A 23827-nucleotide genomic window follows, 5' to 3' on the forward strand; every position below is an offset into this window, starting at 1 on the left:
TGTCTCTCAGCCTAAATTACCTCACAGGGTCTTCTGAGGATAAAATAGGCAAGAATAGAACCATGTCTGTTGCCCTGAGCTAAAGACCAGCTCCAACTTTCAGAGGGCAGTCAGCAATGTGCTCGTTGGTAAGTTACTTTGTGATAGTAAGCTATAAGACGCCATTTTAAATTTCCCATAGTGACCCTGATATACCATCATCACTATGCAGCCTATATATCAGCACCAATGGGCTCCAATAAGGCCCTTGGCCTGTCTGTTTCTTGAAGATACCAGGTGCTGGTATCAGGCCTGCCTGAGCTCTTTGGTGGTGGAGCAGAATAAAAGTAACTAGATCAAATCAGAGAGATGTGCATATGAAAGTGTTTCAATGTACACAGCTCACACAGATGTATTATTATTATTATTATTATTATTATTATTATTACTACTACTACTACTACTACTACTTATTACATACTACTGCTACTGCTACTACTACTATTACTACTACTATTAACACACCCTTCACTCTAACGCCTCAGGACAAGTCACAACTAAATACCAAAAGTGATCCTGGTCAGCTTATTTCAGGTTCTGTTGCATTACTAAAAAAAACTTTGAGCAGCTCAAACTTGTCAAATGCAACTTTGTTTAACTACTGTATCTTAGCATCACCAGGTCATGCTTTTATCTGTAAAAATCAACACAACAAGTGTGTGCATAAACAAAAGAAAGTGTACTTATGGTAAGAGTAAGGGCATACGATCTAGCGTGGAATAAACATAGCAGCACAAGACAAGTATCTGCTGGTATCTTATTAATCATATTGCTTGCCTCATCCAGAAAGGAAATGTTGACATGAAGCCAAAGTCATATATCTGTCTATATAACGCACCTAGCAGATGTCAGCATGTCAAATTCAGGCAAAAGAAAATGTTATTTCATTAATTTTAGCAATTTACTTTGAGCATATTAGTGCACCTCTGGCATGAATATAGAACTATTTGCATTCATTCATCACACTTAGAATGTATTCACAGGCCAGCATACCACCTTCTGTCTTTTCAGATGCCTCCACAAAAAAGCTTACCTTCTGGAATTAGGGTAATCAACTACCACCTATAAAATTCAAACATGATTCCTAGTTACTATTTATTTATTTTGGGGGTCTCACCAGCCAGAGGTTTCTTCCAATTAAGGAGGAAATCCATGTATTTCAACTATATGTAATAGCTTTCCCCCCTATTTTGGTGTGACCGTATTCTTAGCAATTCTATACCCTTGGCCATAGTGCCTGACGTGCTCTGGTCCATGGGGTCACGAAGAGTCGGACACGACTAAACGACTAAACAACAACAAACCCTTGGCCATACAGTGTGATTTTTTTTTTTACAGAAAGTAGTTTTAATGCTTTATACACTTAAAGTACCTGGGTCTATACAATTATGTGTAACAGCATAATTCACTTTGCTGCAAATAAACTTGATCCCAAGTATAATGGCATTCATTTATCACGAGATGAACAAATTCAAGGTACCGAGTTCATTGATCTCAAAATATCAGCAGGTGCACCAAATGATACACAAGATATTTTGGCAGAGCTGGCAGCATATCGTGCTAAGGAAGATTTTTTAAGCAAGTCATATGTATTGAAGTCTGTTGAAAAAGTGGATGCAGTGGAAGGGAACATGCTTTGGTTCAAAGCTTAGCAGAGTGGCTGTGGACATTTTAAATATGCCACCAACAACAGCTGCAACAGAACTCAGCTTCAGTACTTATGGAGTTATTCATTCAGCAAAAAGGAATAGGCTTACTGTAGACAGAGCAGAAAAGCCTACATATGTAGCTCATGACTCCTAGAAGAGAAGAAAACACAGCTTCTAACAAGCTCACTGAATTTTATACAACCATCAACTTCGTTCTATGATCTCCCAGATGATCAGTGTGGAACTGAAAACTCTGTTACCAGTGGAGGCGAAGCTGGTGAATTATCCTCTCAAGATGTTTGAGGAGTCAATATAAATTTATAATTTTGAGACTTGTTACTTAAAGCCTATTTTTTTTAAAATAAATTTCTTTCTTGTGACAATTTATCAGTTATAATTTAAATATGTTGTGTGTTGCCTTACTTGTCTAAGCAGACAGTAATTTGCATTTCTGATGTTATGTAACTTGTCATTACAGATTATTTGTGTTTTATTTTCCGGAAATAATAGCATTTATCTTAAACTTTATATTGATTATATTGATTCTATTAGTGCTGCACTGAAAATACTGTACCATGTAGATAGGCTTATTAAAGAATGTACTCATGTAGTGGACCTGAGGGTTTTTTAACATTTCTTTTACTTTAAAAGCTACTTTTCATACATATACAACATAATTAGAATTCAAAATTGATGGTAAATATACGGTTAGTGGCAGGCTTAGTGATTAATGTGAGTGATTCACATTGAATTTTCAATTTCATGTTTGGTGTAAAAAATTCACTGCATTGCCCCATTGAATAAAAGCATCTATACAGTTTTCAATTGCCATCTGAACAAGTTTAAAGGTAAAGGAAAAGGGACCTCTGACCATTAGGTCCAGTCATGACCATTAAAATTATATCATTTTCAATGCATTAAAATTTATACTCCTATTTTAAATGAAAATTCTCTAATATTCCTATTAATCGAGAATATTCTCAAGAATAGTCTCCAAAAGATTATTCGCAAGAGTTTAACATCACTACCCATGATATTCTTGCAAGGAAGCTGGTAAAATGTGGGTTGAACGAGGTAACTGTTAGGTGGATTTGTAGCTGGTTGACTGACCAAACTCAAAGAGTACTCTTTAATGTTTCCTTGTCATCCTGGAAAAATGTGACAAGTGGGGTGCTGCAGGGTTCTGTCCAGGGCCCGTTGTTGTTCAACATCTTTATAAATGACTGGGATGGAGGAGTTGAGGGGATGCTCATCAAATTTGCAGATGACACCAAATTGGGAGGGGTAGCTAGTGCCACAGAAGACAGAATCAGAATTCAAAATGACCTTAACTGACTGGAGAACTGGGCACAAGCTAACAAAGTGAATTTCAATAGGAACAAATGTAAGGTTCTGAACTTAGGCAGGAAGAACCAGATGCACATATATAGGATGGTGGACATATGGCTTATTAGCAGTACCTGTGAAAAGGATCTAGGGGTCATGGTGGACCACAAGCTTAACATGAGTCAACAGTGTGATGCAGCAGCAAAAAAAAGAGCTAACACTACTCTAGGCTGTATCAACAGACGAATAGTGTCCAGATCAAGGGAAGTAATAGTACCACTTTATTCTGCTTTAGTCGGACCACATTTGGAATACTGTGTCCAATTCTGGGCACCACAATTTAAGATGGATGTTGACAAGCTGGAACGTTTGCAGAGGGCAACCCAGATGATCAAGGGTCTGAAAACTAAGCCTTATGAGGAGTGCTTGAAGGAGCTGGGTATGTTAACCCTGGAACAGAGGACTGAGGTGAGATACGATAGCCATTTTCACATATCTTAAGGGCTGTCACATGGAGAGTGAACATGCTTGTTTTCTCCTGCTCTGGAGGGTAGGACTCAAACTAATGGCTTCAATACGCAGGATGAAACGGTTAAATCTGCTATGATTAAATGGGCACAGGATATCGGTCATAACATTGTTTGCTGACTGGGAACAGTTGTGGACCACAGGTATGAAATTTACGGCATGTAATGCCTTAAGAGAGAATATTATGAAAATGATATACAGGTGGTACATGACCCCAGTCAAGCTTGCAAAAATATATCATTTGCCTGATAATAAATGTTGGAAATGTAAAGAAACTGAAGGTACATTCTTTCACCTTTGGTGGACGTGCCCAAGAATTAAGGCTTTCTGGGAAATGATCTATAATGAAATGAAAAAGGTATTTAAATATACCTTCCTGAAGAAACCAGAGGCCTTCCTTCTGGGCATTGTCGGCCAATTGGTGCCAAAGAAGGACAGAACTTTCTTTATGTATGCAACAACAGCAGCAAGAATACTTATTGCGAAGTATTGGAAGACACAAGATCTACCCACCCTGGAAGAGTGGCAGATGAGAATGATGGACTATATGGAATTGGCGGAAATGACTGGCAGAATCCGAGACTTGGGAGAAGAGGTGGTGGAGGAAGACTGGAAGAAATTTAAAGACTACCTTCAGAAATATTGTAAAATTAATGAATGTTAAAATTATGTTCGGATTAGCAATAAGTGGTATTCAGCAACAAAAGTTAATAAGAATATGCAAAAATGAATTGTTAAATGGATGAAAAGATAGAGTCATAATATGTTAAGATATAGAGTCAAGATAAATGAAAGAGGGTAAGGATTTGCTGAATTGATTATGTAAATGGGAATGCAAAAAGGGGAGGTGTGAGGAGGTCAAGGAAATAAGCAAATGAGCTTTGAAATACCAAAAATTGGATTTGTTTTTTGTATTTTCCTTTTTTTTTTCTTCTTTATGTATTTTTGAATTCTTTGTTTTCTTGGTTTTCTTTTATTCTGTAACACTTTGTTTTTTGTAAACTCTAATAAATATCTTAAAAAAACAACAACAAACTAATGGCTTCAAGTTGCAAGAAAGGAGATTCCGACTAAACATTCGGAAAAACTTTCTGACAGCAAGAGCTGTTATGCAGTGGAACAGACTCCCATGAGAGGTGATGGACTCTCTTTCCTTGGAGGTTTTTAAACAGAGGTTGGGTGGCCATCTGTCATGGAAGCTTTAGCTGAGATTCCTGCATTGCAAGGGGTTGAACTAGATGACCCTTGTGGTCCCTTCTAACACATTTCCTTGCTCAATTATTTTGACTACAATAAAGAGGTTGTCCTTGATATTCTGTTTAAATACACTTTGCTAAACATGGTAATAAACACATACCGGTAAATGTGTACCTGGTGGGGAAAGACAAGGAAAAAAATGAGCCTGTATTATCTAGGAATGCACGCACATGCACACACACACTTTGAAACAGCTAACTAAAGCCTTTGAAGCAGCTGCACGTTCATTCCTCTTGTGAAGAGTGCTGTTCTTACATTTTTTCGCTGTAATCAAACAATAGAATATAAGGATTTTAAAAAATGGAACTTCTGTTTTTATAAATATTCAGTATCTCAGTAACTCTAGATGCTTATTTTAAAGCAAAGATTATATTCCTCACTTGGAATAAATCAAGCACATGTTTCCTTGGGGTATGATAGGACAAGTAACTTGTTTTTTCCATACCTGGATAAATCAGTCCCAGGACTGACCAAGGTTGTGCTGGTAAGACCCAATTAACTTCCAAGACCAGTGCCTGAAAAATGGTCTCTTAGCTGCCTTTTTAGAATAATTTAACTTTAATACAGACTACATTTAAATTTGTTTCTTCACTGCCTTTAATTAAAGATGTCAAAAAGGATCAAGGGCAGTATAGCCCTTCATATCATCCTTACACCAAACACTGCAGATTACATTGCAATGTACCAGAGAGTATACACAATTATGTTCGGTGCAGGCATGCATACAGCATGAATCATAGACTCACAGAATTGGAAGGGACCGCAAGGGTCATCTAGTTCAACCCCTTGCAGTAGCCTGGGACTTTTTTTGTAGTAGTACATATTTTAGGATAATCCCAAGTTTGTTGATATATTTCTCTTGTGCATGCACTGTAGTTTTGGTGACAAACCGGCAAAAACAGAAAGATGTCAAATTGGTATTAGTGTACAGTGGTACCTCAGGTTAAGTACTTAATTCGTTCCGGAGGTCCGTTCTTAACCTGAAGCACCACTTTAGCCAATGGGCCCTCCTGCTGCTGCTGTGCTGCTGCTGCACGATTTCTGTTCTCATCCTGAAGCAAAGTTCTTAACCTGAAGCACTATTTTTGGGTTAGCGGAGTCTGTAACCTGAAGCGTATGTAACCTGAAGCATATGTAACCTGAGGTACCATTGCATAGGCTACATGCACACATAGTTAAATAATGATTTTCCCCCCTTTAATTTCCCTTTAATTTTGGCCCCCGGTAAGGATTCAGGAGAATTCTGATGGAAACTGGAGAAGAAATTGCCAATGTCCAGGTATTCATCCCATGTCTAGAAATGAATTATGCTGTGTCAGGATGTACTGTCATTTCAGAGGCATTATTTGGGTGAGAGTGGGTAAATACAGCAGCCCGCAATTGGGCAGGGGCAACTTCATGTAGCTTCATACAAACAGAAACTTCGTAAAAAAAAAAAAAAAAGAGTGGTGGGCCACAGAGCTGCCAATAACAGTTAAGGAAACAGAGAAGCCTCCACAAAAAAATTTAAAAATTATCCTAAGTACTAGACCAACAATGCTGTTCCACTTTCACAGTGTAAGAGAGGTCCTGAAAGTAAAGTGGTGTATTTCCACATGTGATTCAACTGCCTGAAATACGGCGGGTGACTATAAGACCTAGAGTCTTCTTGGTGATAGGCCCCACCCACCCCATCCCTTATGGAACTCGCTGTCCAAGGAAGTGAGATTTTCCACCTTCTAAATGGCCCTTAGAGCAGCTAAATGAAATCGTTTTTCTGATATCCTTTGCTCAACGTAGAAGTATTTTGAGAAGGTTTATTGGATTGCTTGTAAATACTTGCCAGATGAATTGATTATATAGTGTTAATGGCTATAGTGTTATTTTGCATTGTTATAACATGACAATTTAACTTGATTTAACACTGTCTACGAAGCACTTTTCATTAAGAAGTGGTACACAAATGGAATACAACAGCTTTTCCTTCAGCAACAGGTTTATGCCTCTTGAATGGCAGGGGTGGGAATAAGTGGTTTGAGGAGTGACTTACATCAGCATAGGACCATATAGTTGGCTTAAATCTAACCTTGTATGTATTAACACATCATTAATGAATATTGTACAAGAAAAATTATGCAGATGTCCTAAAAGGGGAAGGAACTTTAAAGGGAATCAAATTGTGGCAAACCACCCAGCAAATTATTGGAAGGGGGAGAACGATCAAAACCAATCTAAGTGAGTTTTAAATATTCCTTACCCTGAATAACTCATATGGGGAAGAAAATAAATGCCATAAGTCTAATGCAGCTATGGCAGAAATCTGGAGCATTAAATTTTATATTAAACATATAAATTATTCAGAAAAATCTGTAACACTTCCTCGTAAGGGTCAGTGATAAATACTTGATAGAACATAAAAGCCACAGACATGCTTATAAATTAGTTAGTATGTTATGAATGGTATTATAAACTCTTAATAAGCCGTAACTGACAGCATTAACTATTCATGGCAACTGTCATACAGAAGGACATCTGCATATCAATATATTTGAGTTGCACACTAGACATAGCTAGATATAGATGTATTTATAGGGCAACACCAAGAGACAAACTGAGCATTTGGCTTCTTTGTCCTTTGATGTTATTAGTAGATAGCAAGATGTCCATCAACTGTTAGGAATGTGTATGGAAATATGGCATAGGAATAGATGAGTCTTTTCTTGTTCATTTAATTTCATTTGAATCACTTTTTCAAAACAATTGCGCTCACACATGCATGTCAGAGAAGCGCATGAGAAAAATCCTGTAATTCAGCTGCAACACACTCATGTACATGACCCTAAAGGGCAACACTAGACAGGAAAATCTTCTCCAAAATATTTTATGGAGTATATGCATGACACATGACTTCTCACTCACACCTGAAGTGGGAGGAAAGTTGGCAGGGAACAGAAAACAGCAAAGGGACTGTGTTGTTTGTACAAACAACAGCAGTTGGAGAAGCCATTAGACAGGGACCTGGGGAGATTTCACTAGAACTAGTCAAGAAAAGTGGTACTTGGGGCCTCCAGATCACAGAGGAGGGAATTGGTTGGGACACACATTGTGGCTGGAGGCGGGGAGGGGGTGCATTTGGAGTGCTGATTGGACTGTTTGCAAGGCAGTACACATGTCCTGAAGATTTCCAAATGCTGCCCCCCCCACCTCCGGCCACAATGTGTGTGTCCCCAGCCACACTCCACTAAGACAAATACAAACAAAAATCAACTGTAAGTTTTCTTGCTTACATATAGGATTTGACTATGTCTCACTCCAGATAACATTCATCATGGTAGCGAAGGCTACAATTCTATGCACACTTTCATAATTTTGAGTAATAATAATAATTTATTATTTATACCCCACCCATCTGGCTGAGTTTCCCCAGCCACTCTGGGCGGCTCCCAATCAAATGTTAAAAACAGTACAGCATTAAATATAGGATGATTACACTATATGACAACGGAGACTGCATCCCACCCTTTCAGCGGGGTGATTGGAGGAGGAGCTGTGATTGCATAATAAAATAGCAACCATTCCCAGCCTGGTGGACACCAAGAGGTGCGCAAGAAAACAACAACGGGGTTCCTGGACGTGCCCAAGGATCAAGGTCTTCTGGGAAATGATTTATAATGAAATGAAAAAGGTGCTTAAATGCACTTTCGTGAAGAAACCAGAGGCCTTCCTCCTGGGCATGGTAGGCCAATTGGTGTCAAGGAAAGATAGGACGTTCTTTATGTATGCTACAACAGCAGCAAGAGTACTCTTAGCAAAGTATTGGAAGACACAAGAGCTACCCACATTGGAAGAATGGCAGACAAAGGTGATAGACTACATGGGACTGGCTGAGATGACTGGCAGAATCCGTGACCAAGGGAAAGAGACGGTGGAAGAAGATTGGAAGAAATTTAAAGTTTATCTTAAGAACTGTTGTAAAATTAATGAGTGTTAAAATGTCTTGGGTAATGCAAAATAGAATTGCAGTGACAAACAATTGGATATGAGAAAAAGGATTTAAAGAAAGTGCTACAAGTAACTGAAATTAGGGGTTGCTGGAAAGATTTAAAACAGGGATGCAGAAAGGGGAGGTATGGGGAAGTCGCTGAAAGAAGGTTTAAGGAAAAAAACGGTTAAGAAATTATACGTGTTTATATGTTTGTTTGTTTATGTATTGTGTTGTATTGTCTTTTAATATGTGTTGAAAAACCAATAAAAATTTATAAAAAAAAGAAAAAGAAAACAACAACGGGGTTCCATGCCTCCTCAATTACTTCTCTCTCCTGCATATCAGATGCTTTCCCATTCCCCTCCATAGATTGCCACTGGCCTCTTGAAAAATGATAATATATGAATGCACTTGTATATGTGAACTGTGCCTTTCCTTGAAGTATTAACAGGAATTCAGTGGCAGGGGGTGGGGGTAAGCTCCTTGTCTGAGGAGAGGGACACTTGCCCCCCCTTGCCCTCTCTGACATCACCCACTCCCACCAGTACCAGTACCAAAGAGCAGCTGTTCTTCAAAGAAAAGCTATTTTTACCTAAATTAATTTTGCACCTAGTTGCACTGCAATCACATGAACTGGTTATATTGATCGTGCACCTGAGGCATACATGGCCACACTGAAGTAATTTGAGCCTTTCCCAGTGAGATCACATCATTATGTGGGCAAGGGGGGAAATGACCATTGATAAGAGGGCTCCCCATCAGAGAACTACAGAATTTCCTCAGCTAGGCAAAAACATTTCATTACCTTCTATGTTAGCGTAAGTCTAGACAATAACAGGCATTTTACACTGATCTGCAGCATTTCTTTCCATCCAGGGTGCCCTGTTAACACAGAACCTCTCTTAAATGAGCGGCTTTTAAAGATGATTTACTTTTCAAGAAAATAATGAGACTCAGAAAAATGGACCAAGAGAGATTTAACTATAATTCATTTGGATGTCACATTTTGTACTATAATATAGAAAGAAAGAAAGAAAGAAAGAAAGAAAGAAAGAAAGAAAGAAAGAAAGAAAGAAAGACCATGCTGTATCGATAAGAGAGACACAGTTTTGTCGTTGCTTTTTTTAAAAAAAGATCTGCTTGTTCTATAAAAATCCCTCTTATAGCCATCAATATCTCTTTCATTTATTTAGACTGACACTTTAATAGATGTCCAGCAAGACAGAAATTATTATGTCTATATCTATGTCATGGCAATTTGTCATGGTACATCTTCACAGTATGTCAATGTTGTCTTACTTTGTTGCAATGCAAAATCACAATGTTGGCTAAACAGACAGACAAATGCAATTATACTACTGAAAGCTACTACCAAATGGAGTATGTATGTATGTATGTATGTATGTATGTATGTATGTATTTATTTATTTATTTATAACTGTGATATTGAGTTAGAAAGACCCTTTTGCCATGACAACAACCTGAGATTCCTCTTTGAAAATGGCAGTCCACAAATCTTTGTAATGGGACAACTAACTCTAATAGAAGAAACTCTGCTATCTTTAAAAAAGAAATTCACATTAGTATCATTCTGAAAGGGGGGGGGGGGAATTAACATAGAGAGAATTAAGCAAAAAAACACATTAAGAGGGAAATGCTTCTGTATTGTATTGTGAATAACAGTCTTGGGAAAGACCCATTAGCTTCAATAAACCTATTTTTTGAAGAAATGCATCAACAGTATATATGCAGTACAACAAATCATCACACCTACTCAGCAGCTGTTCATGCACAGCAGCTATTTCAGATGCAGGCATTAGTGTGTTATTTCATTTTGCAAGACTGTGTCACTAATTCAAAGCAGTACACATACTTTACACTGTATCTGAGAAAACCAAGAGATTGCCTACTTCTTGGAAATGGCACCCTCCCCTTCCAACCCTTGCATTACACCGCTGAAAGAGAACAGAGGTGCACAGGGAGACTGTATTGTGCCATGAATATGCATGTGAAATCTGCCTTTGCAATGCCTCACAGGAAAAATAGGCTAGAACCATCGTTTGAAGATTAAAGACAAGGGAGACATCATTGAGTTAGTACAAAAAAAGTTAATGTGTTCACGCTTACATTTTTAAGTTATTAAAACTGTTTTGTCACACCTTTGTGATATTCCTTGTTATCACAGCATGACTTTCTTTAATATATACTATTAGAAAGGGGCAGACCTCCTTTTCAGTCTGAGCAATTTGCCACAGGCAATGTGGAATCCCACCTTGCTTGCCACAAGGAATACAATCTGCTACAAGAGCTGCTTGTTCACTCACTTTTTGTGATGGCTCCACACATCACTGCCATCTAACTGTAATCTTCACAAGTTTTCCCAGCAATTGTTCTATTATTCCCTACCACAAAAAAACCCAGCCTTAAAGAAAAAGAGAGTAAAGCAGCATCTTAATCGTCACAAGTGTAGACAGTTCTTAGCATCTCCCCTTTTCCTCCTCATGATTTCCATTTGATTCATTACTTCCTCGTTCCACCAATATCTGATTGGTCCCCTAATCAGAGAGTTTCTCTTGACTGTTGGCTGCAAAGGGAATCCTGGTTGCAGTGTCTTAATGTTTGCGTGGTACTGGGTGTGTGTTAGAGAAGAAGAAGAAGAAGAGTTTGGATTTGATATTCCGCCTTTCACTCCCCTTAAGGATTCTCAAAGTGGCTAACCATCTCCTTTCCCTTCCTCCCCCACAACAAACACTCTGTGAGGTGAGTGGGGCTGAGAGACTTCAAAGAAGTGTGACTGGCCCAAGGTCACCCAGCAGCTGCATGTGGAGGAGCGGAGACGCGAACCCGGTTCCCCAGATTACGAGACTACCGCTCTTAACTACTACACCACACTGGCTACACCACACCACAAGCACAGAGAAATACTGTGCTTGGTTGAAGAAAAACAGCTGAAAGAGGCAGCCTGCTTTAGAGATCTTGTTCAGTCCATTGGGGAATGGAGCATCACGGGGGCAGGTGTATTGTTGAGCATCAAACATTTGCTCCCCTGTGAAAGCTAAGGTAGGTGGGAGGGGTAGCTCTGCACTTGACAGACTCAGTTTTCTTTTTTGAATGCAGGGAACACACAGCCAAAGGGAAAGTCACTGCGTACACACCTTTACCTTTCCACATTAGAAGGAGAAAACAAACTTCTAGAACTGGTTAACCAACCACAAGGGGTGAGAAGAAGGCAGGCATTCCCACAGTATGGACAAAACATAATGGAATCTGTGTAGACACTCTGTTGCAATTATGGATAGAACAAAAATTGGGAAACAGACCATTACTATACCATTTAGATACTGTCTGGCTCTAAATGAGTCAGGGCTTGAGTGTTGACATGGTGCTTACTAGAGTAATTGCTCTTGTAGTCAGTACTTTCTCTGACATTTCAAAATTACCTCTCCTGACAAAAATATTTCCCTTTTAATGTGTGTTATTGCACCAAATACCTAGCTGAGTGGCTGAGTCACTGGCATGACTGAGGAGTTGTTTATGGGTGGTACTGGTTGGCTGTATAAGCAGTAGAAGAAAATATACTGATTTCTAAACTTTTGCTATGAGAAAGAAGAAAGAAGAAAGAAAGAAAGAAAGAAAGAAAGAAAGAAAGAAAGAAAGAAAGAAAGAAAGCATCACAGTGCTGTGCCACTTACTGAGATGGGACAGGGTGAGAGTGAGGTTGGGGCAGTGCAAGTGCAAGTGCACCAGCAGGAACACCATATTAGCTCTGCCAGTGTGCTTACATGGCTCTGGCTTGCTGCAGCCCTGCCTTGATCTTGCACCACCCCAGTAAGGGACAATGACTGGAGGGCAACAGCACAACTCCACTCTTTTGCCCCAGCCTCTCCTGAAAGAGTGGGAAATTTAGGCAAATGATAACTAACCTAATGCAAATTGACTCTCAAACTAAACATCTGTTTCTGTTTACACCTTATAATTGGTTTTCTGCTTTTTTATTTAAAAAAATCTATATAAATTCATGATCCCCAATGTAGATTAGCACAAAGGTGTTCACAGATTAATTAATTTTATTTATTTATTTTACAGCAATATCAACAATGATTTTATGCAAATATTTTTTTCTCCCAAGAGTACAAATTCATGGCTTTCCCTTAAACAGGGAGGTAGCTTATTCACAAGCCACAGTAGTTACAATCCACCACCAACTAACAACTGTGTTCTAAACTCTGGCTTTCATTGGCTTAGATGCTCTGATGCCACACAGCTTTTCAGCCATCTTGAGCCAACCCCCTGAGTGATAAGGAGAGCAGGAGAAACTTTGGCTGTGCATTCTAAAGTCAGTGAGCAACTTTTATTAAAACATATCATACATTTTTTGCTACAGACCCTGAGTTTGCATGAAAATTTATGGGTGCAAACTGGTTAAGCAATTTTGAGGTCTTGCAATGAACAGTTATCAGCATCAACTATGGTCTCTCTGTGGATAATGTATACAATAGTTTTCTCCCACCTCCTTTGAGGCTTAACTATTTTTTTAGGTTATTAATTAGATACACTGTGGGCTCCCAGGGCCCATAATTTCAAGCGGCAGAAAATAAGAACAAACAGAAGAGTTAGTCACTCGGAACCGTTGTCACTAATCTGACTTTATTTCCCTCACCATGATTACATTTATCATCTAGTACAATTTCTACTGTGGTCTGCTCACACAACTAACTGAAGTTGTGCAGGGGAATTAAAAACAACAAACCCCTATGAACTCTCACTCTCACATATGAATGAAAATATAGCTGTGCCCTTCTTCCATAAACTCTCTCACTGCAAACATTCTTATGGAAGAAACAAGAAATTCCAATGAAAACAAACATTGCTTAAAATGACCAGAGATGTTTGGTGGGTTGCCATGATGCAATGAATTCCCCAAAGCATCTCAGGTTCCACTCAAAAGAATGCTACTCACCTTGGCAAATATGAAAGAAGTGAAGCAAGTAGGGAAATGGCACCATACTCATTAGAACTAAAAGCATATGATATGAATGAGGTTCCCAGCATTGGCAAAGACTGCAATAAATTACCAAGTATGCATTCTGTTTGCTGAAATGGGCTCAATTTATCATTTTACTGAAAAGGTTCCATTATGTTAATGTCTTAGAAAAGCACTTTCTGCTGTTTTTAGAAGGTCAAGGGGGAGATACAAATTTTTATATTTAGAATTATGTCAGTGAGGAAGACTGACATACTAATCATCACTAAGGCCAGCAGGAGATACCGTGTATGTAGCCAACTTTCAAACCTTTTTTGGGGGGGAAACATAGTTTTTGCTATCCTAACTACAGAAAAGTAAGGTGTGTTTTAGTTTGTATGTTTAGCATTAGACATGGGCTTTGGTAAGTGCACCCATAGTCAGTTGTTCCTTGATGATAATAGAAGTAATGACTTAATTAAAAGTGAATGTTATTTAGAAAGCCTTGCTTCAAACAACACCAAATTAAAGAGTGTGATATGTCCTTGTGGCACATTGCCCAGATATACACACAAAAGGTAATCAAATACATTTCCTTGCAGTGCAAACAGACTACTTAAGAGGGTCAGAAAGAAACATTCCATCCAAAGATAGCACTGTGTAGTGCATTTAAACAAATGTGATTTTCCCTGAAATATATAATCTTGTACATCGTTACCAAGGCAAGAGGAAATAACTTGAGTTTGTGCAATGGGTTTGGAGGGGGAAAACGCACAAGCACCCTGGCCAACAAATTAAAATGTAAGGCAAACCCACTCAGTCACCCAGACCAGCCACGCAATCGGACAGGCAAGGGCAATGGAGGGGGAAACGTACAAGCACCCTGGCCAAAAATTAAAATAAAACGCACAGCCACCAAGGCAGAGGCAGGGGAAGGAAAGCGAGGAGACTAGGGAGAAAGAAAGACGGAGCCACACTCACACTCAGACCTCGCGGGGGGCACGTGCTGGGCAAGGGAACAAGCTGCAGCTTAAGAAAGGTAATTCGCACTTAGACCACACAAACAAATCAAGCACCAGGAGTGGGGGGAAATAGAAGGTTAAATGCAGGTTTTTACACGGAAAAGAGGACACAGCAAGGCAAACCTGGATGCCTGGGTTTTTAAAAGCAGTAAAGCAATGAGCGCACGCAAGCCTCCTAAAGTTAAAAGGCAAGCCAGGAACCAGGCAGCCTCCACACACACAGACCCCCCCCCCAACTCCAAACCTTGTGGCTCTTCCCTGTGATGACTGTGATGACTCCTAGCTGATGACTCGTGACGGGACGACGAAAAGTGAGGGCTGGAGGCTGGCACCGCAGCAATTTAGACTGCTGTACACGCCCCCTTGAAGGCACCTGGTTGGGTGCCTGGCCGAGGGCGTGGGCGCCAGCCAAGTGAGTGGGAGGCAGGGGGCAAATGCCCCCTGCTTGAGGCAGAGTCCGGCTCCCGGCCACAACCACTCCCCTCTGTTGCAGGGAGGAGAGTCTTTGTGGAATGCTTTCCCCGGAGAGGTTTGGCTGACGCCTTCATTATACACTTTTAGGCACCAGACGAAAATGTTCCTCTTTAACCAGGCCTTTGGCTGATTGACATCTGATGCCCTTTTGGGGTGGTATACAAATTTAAGAATATGACAGTTCCTGGTCTTTGAAGCAACTGTCCTATTAAAGCAGATAACACTCTCTGAGTTTATGCTCATTATGGATGCTTTGCTCAACCCAAAGAAGGAACTGGATTAACATCAGGAACACTCTGAGTCAAGTGTCATGCAAGGTGCCATAAATACATGTTGCAGTAGTAATAATGAAAAATGACAACAATAATAGTCATTTGTATTGCTCTATTAATGTACCTCACAGAAGAGTAATAAAAGAAGAGTTTAGAATCCAAATTTCGACAGAGAAGGAAAAGAGGAGTGACAGGTAACTTATGCGCTTATGGCAGTAATGTGCTCCCCACGTTTTGCCACTGCTGTGGGGATGAGCATTGCAGGACTGTGACTTGTCATAGCACATGATATTTTTGTGAGTGTGGAACCACAATTTTAATTCAAATCCCACTTGACTACAGAAGAGCAATACCTCAGCAGTCCTAAAGGCCACCAAGCACCAGTAACAACTGAAGGGCTTTTAAAGTTTAATGGGCTATGACAAGGAAAGGAAAATGTCTATCACAGTGGCAATACCCTCACCACAAAGAATATTCTGCCTGAGTGTCTACTTTCTCACCTCCGCCCTGACCAGTTTTTTCTTCTTAGTCCCCTTCAGTTACTCTGTTAGGATAAGAGAGAGATCTCTATTCCTTCCCTGCAGAGAAACATGGCTCCCCAAGGGCTACACATAGGTACCACAGGAATCTATTGTGTACTGGATTAATTAATCTCTTTACTGTATTTGGAGAGCAATAGGTTCCCTACCAAGTGAGTACTTAATATTTCCAAACCTGTATTACATTACTACAAACAAATGTATATGATACTGTATTCATAAAATAGATACCTATATTTATCTATTCTTGCAGGGGGGGAAACAAGATTGACCTATGATAAATGCTTTGTTGTGGCTCCTCCTTATGCCATAAAACATGATAAAGCTTTGAAAAGATAAACTAATTAATGTATGCAAATTGAAGAAGATACCGCTTCTGCCATACATTTATTGATTCACACTGATCAACATGGACTAAAAGTAGATTTATCTGCAAAATGCATTATAACATTAAGCCATCCAAGACTGGTACTGGGCTAATACGGACATTATTTCTTTGTGCAACGTGTGTGTGGTTGCAAAACAAACAAACAAAGACCTGTGTTGAACATAAAGGCTTGGTTTTTGTATATAAAATGATAAATTATTAGACATTCGGGGTTTGTTTTTGTTTTTGATGGAGGAGGCTGAAAATGGGTCATAAGCAGTAATAACTTTGCCGTTGTACTTGTCTTAGATTTAGCTGGTTCACTTGTTGAGTGTTTATGCAGGTTCATGTTCCACAATATCAATATTGCATGCTATGTTGGAGACCATTTTGGATGGATCAATGCTCACATTAGATGGTGTTCTCAAGAAGATGATGAAAGAAATAGAAAAGCAGTTTATTTTAGGACTACGAGTTCTCAGCCTAATCCTTTATTAAGATAGGGAAGAGGGGATGCACATCATACTGTTACTTGACCTGAAACTAATTTGACAGTATAAGTTTTAGAAATGTGACAAGCAACTCAGAAACTTGGGTTTCTCATTTGCCTCAGGCAAAAGTGGAACACAGAACACTTTTTAAAATGCTCTCTAATAATCCACAACTAAACAACATAAAGATCTAGTTTTAGCCCTTTTAAAGAGCCTTCATTCTTACCATTTCAGGAAGGGGCTACAGAAAAATTGTTTATTACACTCCTGGGTTAGAGTCTTGACCTTGCTTTATTTGCGCTTGCTCCTTTTCCAACCAAGGGAGACTCACACCTCTTAAGCTTCCCCATTTTTTGGCTTTCTGGGGCTCTTGGATTCCCTCTGTGCTTGGACAGCTAGCTGTCTCCATTTGCTCCTGCCCTTTGTGAAGCAAACAAAACAAATAGAAAAATACCTCCCATGCACTTTACCTGGCCCTTGCCCTCCTTTCTGTTCTGGATGCAGCGATTGGTTTGTCAAGCAAGGAAGGAGAACCATCTTCTTTTTCATCTAACCACCCTATGCCCGTTACACTACTCTGAGTATATGGTTTCCAGAGACAGACACCTTCTGCCCTATCAGATAACATTGGACTACAACTCCATGAACATTGCCCATGCTGGCTGGAGTTGATGGAACTAGTGCCCAACAGCATCTGCAAGGCCAAGGGTTCCCTGTCCCTTATGTATACCGATAAAGTAACATCAAATTGAATATATCTGGTGGTTCTTTGCCTATTAGACAAAGTATTAAATCTGCCATCTACTCTGCAGTCATACATTACAAAAGCAACAAGTAACAATGCCAAAAGAACAAATGTATAAATATCCAACAATCATTCAAAATAATCAAAATCAGAGTGCATAGCTTTCTCCACCCTTACATATAGATACTTTGGAAATGAGAGCGTCCCTCATTTCTCCCTACAATTAAACAACACAAGATGTTATCTGTTCTGGAGGTAAATCAATCAAATGTCCTATCCCTGTCAGTTTTGCATCTTCCTCCATAAACTACCTCAAAGAACACGGAAACCATGTGTCACAATTATCACTAGTACAGATGGCTGTGCTTACATCATCATCAACACCCTAAATTAAAACCATGTTTTTTGCCTCCCTTTAGTCATAGCGAAACTTGGAATATCCTGAGGAAAAGAAAACATCCCACCAGAGACTCCTTGTCATTAACTACCAGTCAAGCAGAAATGTCACTCAGCTAGGCTGTCTTATTCATGACAAGTAAGATATAGTTGAGCTGAATCATAAAATGAAGTAGTTGGAAAGACAGGGGCCATCTGCATCTGCTGTGCTGTCAGCCTGCCATCAGGACTCTTTGCTAAGTTTTGGTTTGTCAAAGTGGGATTCGTTATGGCTGGGGGAGTTATGAGTAGCAGACAGCAGAACCAAATACTAATGCACTGTGGGAAACCTAAGCAGATGTGATAGCTATTCCAACACAAGCATCAGCCTGCAAATAATAACAAAAAATCAAATACTGAATACAGGTGTGCACACACCTGAAGAAAGAAACAATATAAAATGTGGACTACATCCACCTGAGCTGATCAGATTGAAATGACAAGGCACCCCTCTTGCCACATTATTCATTCAGAATGTGATGTGTGGAGCATTGTGAGGCACTAATTCAGTCCTAAACTGCACTCATTCATCATTAGTTGGCAGCATGAGGTTGATCAAGTCAATTGTAGAAGTTGGGAACCCTCTTGCGATTTGCAGTTCTTTTCTACAGTTCTACAGTTTCTTTTCTACAGTTCTTTTAAAATCACATAAAGCTATTTAGTTACTTAGAATAATCAGTGTTGGTTTGTTAAAAAAGCAAATACGTGAGGGGGGATATGATAGAAATGGATAAAATGATGCATGGTGTTGTGAAGTTCTACCCTCTCTTACACAATGCTAGAACTTGAGGCCATCTACTGAAGTTGAATAGTGGAAAATTCAGATCTGACAAAAGAAAGTACTATGAAATTTGCTCCCACAAGATGTAGCGATGGCCACCAACTTTAAAAAGAGGATTAGACAAAGTCATGGAAAATAAGATTCTCAATGGCTACTAGCCACAATGGCTATGTTCTAGCTCTACCCTCGGGAGGAAGGATGCCGCCGAAAACCAGTTACTGAGAATCCCAAGGGAGGGGAGCACTGTTCCACTCAGGTCCAGCTTGGCACTTCCTAAAGGCATCTGGTTGGCCACTGTAAGAATAGGATGGAAGACTAGATGAGTCTTTTGCCTGATCCAGTGGGGCTTTTCTTATGTTCTTATATGTGTATTTGCAAAATCAATGGATCCTACAGAATTCACTACCAAGTTCAGTACAGAACCACTGCTTCAGGACAGGGGACGTAATCCTGTAAATGCAGTCCACATTCATAGTTCAGATGAGGGAAATGATAATACCATATGATGACATACTGCCATTTATTTCTAAATATTAGGTGGTGATATTTGGGGAAAAGTAAGCACTGAACTTTATGTTCAAAACTTACTATATTTTTCCGTGTATAACACGCCTCCGTGTATAACACAACCCCTATTTTTTGGGACTCCAAATAAATAAATCCCCCCATATGCACTATCTGTGTATAAGACGACCCCCATTTTTAAACTTAAAAAAATTGCGGGAAATTCTTATACACGGAAAAATATGGTATAGTCCTTCCTGGATCTACCACTTAATGGTGATGGTAGGTTATTGCATGCTTGAGTGGTTTAAAGAGCCTTGCCCATAGAAAATGAGCTTATCAAAGTGAAAGCTATGCTACAGCCCTTTTCTCAGATATGCTAACTTTCTACCTAGAGAGGGTTGTAGCCAACTAAGTCATACTCAGAGTGGACCCATTGAAATCATGAAACCATTGAAGTTATGACTACCTTAAGTCAACTGATTTCAGTGAGTCTGCTCTGAGTATAACATAAATTGGATACAATCCAGGGAGCAGGTGTTGAGGGTTTTCTTTTTCTTTTTTGTAGAAGAGTGTTCAAACACTCAAGTCTCCCCCAACCATGTAGTCTGAGAGTCTTCCTCAGGTATTGTCCCAGAAGGGATGTGCCACTAGATATTCAAAACATGTATAGAACCATAGAATCATATAGTTGTAGAGTTGGAAGGGACCCGGGGGTCATCTAGTCCAACCCCCTGCAATGCAGGAAACTCAACTAGATCATAAATGAGACACGGCCATCCAACCTCTGCTTAAAAACCTCCATCACCTCTTGTGGGAGTTGGTTCCACTGTTGAACAACTCTTTCACTGCACTGCTTGAATGGAAACTAATTCTCCACATCACAACTCTTAAATCTCCTTTCCAAATTATTCCAAAAGAGTTGGAAAACCAGGATATGGCATCAGATTACCAGTTCCCTGACAGCTAGAGAAGGAAAGCTTCAACCAACATAATACTATGACTGTGGTCCTCAGCCTGTTCCACTGCTGGCCGCAAAGCCCTTAAACTCTAGTGATCCTTAAACTTTCCATCATGTAGAATGCTACAAAAGGATGGAGAGAGCTGTGCTTCTTGCTCCTTAAATCTAAACATCCCTCTTTAGCAAGAAGATCATCCCTCCATGCCTCTAGATCCATGGCAAGTGTTGAATGACATTGTGCCTCGGAGCTGAATGACCACCTCTCTGGGAGGTAAGAAACTTATTAACATTTAAATAGAGATTCCCAGGAGGGCTGGCAGACTAAACAGAATACACAATGTGCTTCTTGTCTATGACAGTGAGGATTAAACAAAGAAACATGCACACCAGCATGACTGGCTGCTGATTCCCAAATGGATTTGGGGAACTATAAAATGGCAGCAGCCTTGTCAAGCAAACTCAGGATAATCACAGCATGCATCCCTTGAATATAAGCAACAGGGCTCAAAGAACACCAAAAACAGTGCCTCAGCCTCCGGGGTTTTTATATATGGTTCACCAAAAAGACAGGGAAAAGTTGTGATTTCCCTACTGCACAATCAGCTTTAAAAGAAACCCTCTGTATTTTGGATTGTGTGGGTTCAGCAACTTACCAGAATTGCCAGCTAGAGGGGAGATGCCGTCATCCACAGTGTCTAAAATCACAGCAAGGCCAGCTGAGTGAGAAGGCAGCAGGCTGGTGTTGAGATCCACCCGAGTGAGGCTTTCAGCTTCTCTTCCATTGCTTGTTAGAATGCCAGAGACATTTTTGCTTTCCGTCTCAACCTCTTCATCCTTTTTCTGTGGATTCTGAACAATATGAACGATACTCTGCTGGGGCAGGTCACAGCTCTGAAAAACAAGAATAAAGTCTCCATCAATATTCAAGTCTGAAATAAAAGAAGCATTTCCCATCTCCAGTTTGGTGGGGTTTTTATACAGAGCGATTCCCTTATCTATTTCATGTAGAATTTCAATGAATAATAATGGGGCTGAAGAAAAAGTGACAAAAAGCAAACGGCTAAAATTAGGATTGCTTATGTTCACTACGGGGTCACAATGCTTAGACAGTTCTAAACATTTAACAAGAAAACAGTGGAACAGTCAGTAGCAGCTCTGAACAATATTTTGTGAAAAGCTATATGCTCTCTGAAATCTTATAAAGATTGCAAAGAGATTTAGAAACCCACATTTACTTATTCAAAACATTTATAATTGGTCTTTCCAAAAATTCAAGGTGACTAACAACAAAGTGGGTGGGAGAAATACCACACACACACACACACACACACACACACACACCATTGTATTTGTTGTTGTTGTTGTTAATTTTATTTATAGACTGTTCTTTGTCCTCAGGGCAGCAGGGGTGCCAACTTGAATAAAATAGGTAAGTCCCCATCCCACATAACTAATCACAAGACATGGCACACACACACCATTTGAATGGCAATGCTCATCAACTTTTTAGGGGGGGGGGGGAGTTCATCCTTTAGGAGCTGGCTCCTAGGCAGAGCAGTGTACACTACATAAAACAATAATACACAATGTATATTATTATTATTTTAAAAAAATACAATTAATTGACGATATGGCAGCATACAAATCGGAACAAATAACCCAGCAAAGTCTCAAATGCCTATGGCAGAGCTTTCCAAACTGTGTTGTGACACCTTAGTGTGTTGGCTGCAGTGTGTAGAGGTGTCTCGTGAATGCTCCCCATGCTCTTCCCAGGGCTGGAAAAGGGTTAATTTAACTTTTGGTTTGCTAGTAAAACTTATTTACTGTGTCGCGAAATGATGCATGTCTAAGACGTGTGTTACCAACATGAAAAGTTTCTAGTTCCTAGGGGAATGCATGTCTTAAATGTATTTGGGGGTGTTGCGATTCCAGCTCTGTCACTGGAGGTTCAGGAAGTCTCAGTGGCTAGAAGTGCCTTTGACCAACTTCCATGGCTACGGCCATTTGTTGACCAGGAAAGCCTTGTCAACAATTTTGCTGCAGCGTTCTGTACTAACTGCAGCAAAGGAAGCACCACATTGCAGTAACCCAGTATTGAAGTAACCAGCGCATGAACTAATGTGACAAGGCTGACCACCTCTCTGGGAGTTAAGAAACTTATTAACATTTAAATAGAGATTCCCATAAAATAAAAGATATAATGAAAACTTTGCATCAAGGATGTGTAACACACCTTGAGAGGCAGGGAGTTGTCCAAGTGAGGTGCCACCAATGGGAAGGATGTCTTCCAGGCCACTGCATAATAGGTAATATCTATCAACCAGAACCATTAGAAGAGCATCGCCTGCAGATCTTAAAAACCGGGTTAGCAGATTCTGAAAGATGTTCTCTTTCAAATATTTGGGCACCAGGTCATTTGCAGGGACAGAGTAGGAATATTTGTACTTTAATGTGTTCTGCGCTATTGCTTTCCTCCACCCACCCCCACATCTGGCATTTGTTTATAATCGGCCAGGGGATGGGAGGACAACCACCACCCCTGGATCATTTTTAGAAAGGCGCTATTTATGTTGATTTCTTACATAAAATTCTAAAATGTGGAAAAAATGCATTTGATTCTTGAAATTGAATTTAAGAACCTTTTCCCCAAGGAAGTAATAATCCAGTCAACAGAGACTTGTCAGAGCAATGGCTTTACTGGCTTATTAATCAAAGAATGCTAATACTAAGCTTTAACTTTCAACTCCATGTTAACATTAAATAGCCTTTTTTTACATTATAGTTAAATAGTTTAATATAAGTACATTCATTAACACAAATTCACTCCATGAGTGCAAAATGCATATTAATGATTATGCTGAAACTACAGTGGTACCTCCAGTTGCGCACGGGATCCATTCTGGAGCTCTGGTCGGATCCCGAGGAATTCGCAACCGGAGATGCCTCTTCTGTGCATGCGCGCGTGGCAAAACCCGGAAAAATACTTCCGGGTTTGCTGCGTTCTCATCCTGAAGGATACGCAACCATTGGCGTGCGTATCTAGAGGTACCACTGTACTCTTAAATCAATGGTACTGGGCACAATCCCCCAGGAATATCTTTCCTAAACCCCATTCATTTCAAGGGGGCTTACACAACAGTTTATGGTGGACAGGATGCATCACAAGCACATCAATGCTAATCTAGTGGCATTCCAATTCTGGAATGCACCCTCCTGCCAGGTGCAATTAGCAACAGCACCAACAGAGTTTCAACACTAGTTGAAAAAGTTGCTATTGACTAAAACATGTTGTTAAAGTTGTGCCCACACTTGGCTGATGTAGCTATGATGTTACCATATTGTTTGATTTTATGGCCAGTTGTATTAAAATTAATTATGGGTTTACTGCATTTTAATGCTATTCCTCCCTCTGGGATTATGTGGCGGATTATTAATAATTTAAGTAAAACAAATAAATAAATATCTATTTTAGGAGTAGGGGGGCTATGGCATTCCAGCTGTTATTGGATT

The 23827-nt window shown here is 39.8% G+C and overlaps 1 protein-coding gene across 4 annotated transcripts in view; it reads right to left on the reverse strand.

The window, feature by feature from the left end:
• Window positions 1-23827, reverse strand: part of PRKN (parkin RBR E3 ubiquitin protein ligase) — a 610775-nt gene that overhangs the window by 406204 nt on the left and 180744 nt on the right. For all 4 annotated transcript variants that reach the window (XM_083605872.1, XM_083605873.1, XM_083605874.1 and 1 more), the window contains exon 3: window positions 20971-21208. In XM_083605872.1, coding sequence (XP_083461998.1) covers window positions 20971-21208 — 238 coding nt within the window. The remainder of the gene's footprint in view (window positions 1-20970; window positions 21209-23827) is intronic.

This window comes from Podarcis filfolensis (assembly GCF_964270895.1).
Source record: "Podarcis filfolensis genome assembly, chromosome: 3".
NCBI classification, from domain to species: Eukaryota; Metazoa; Chordata; class Lepidosauria; order Squamata; family Lacertidae; genus Podarcis; species Podarcis filfolensis.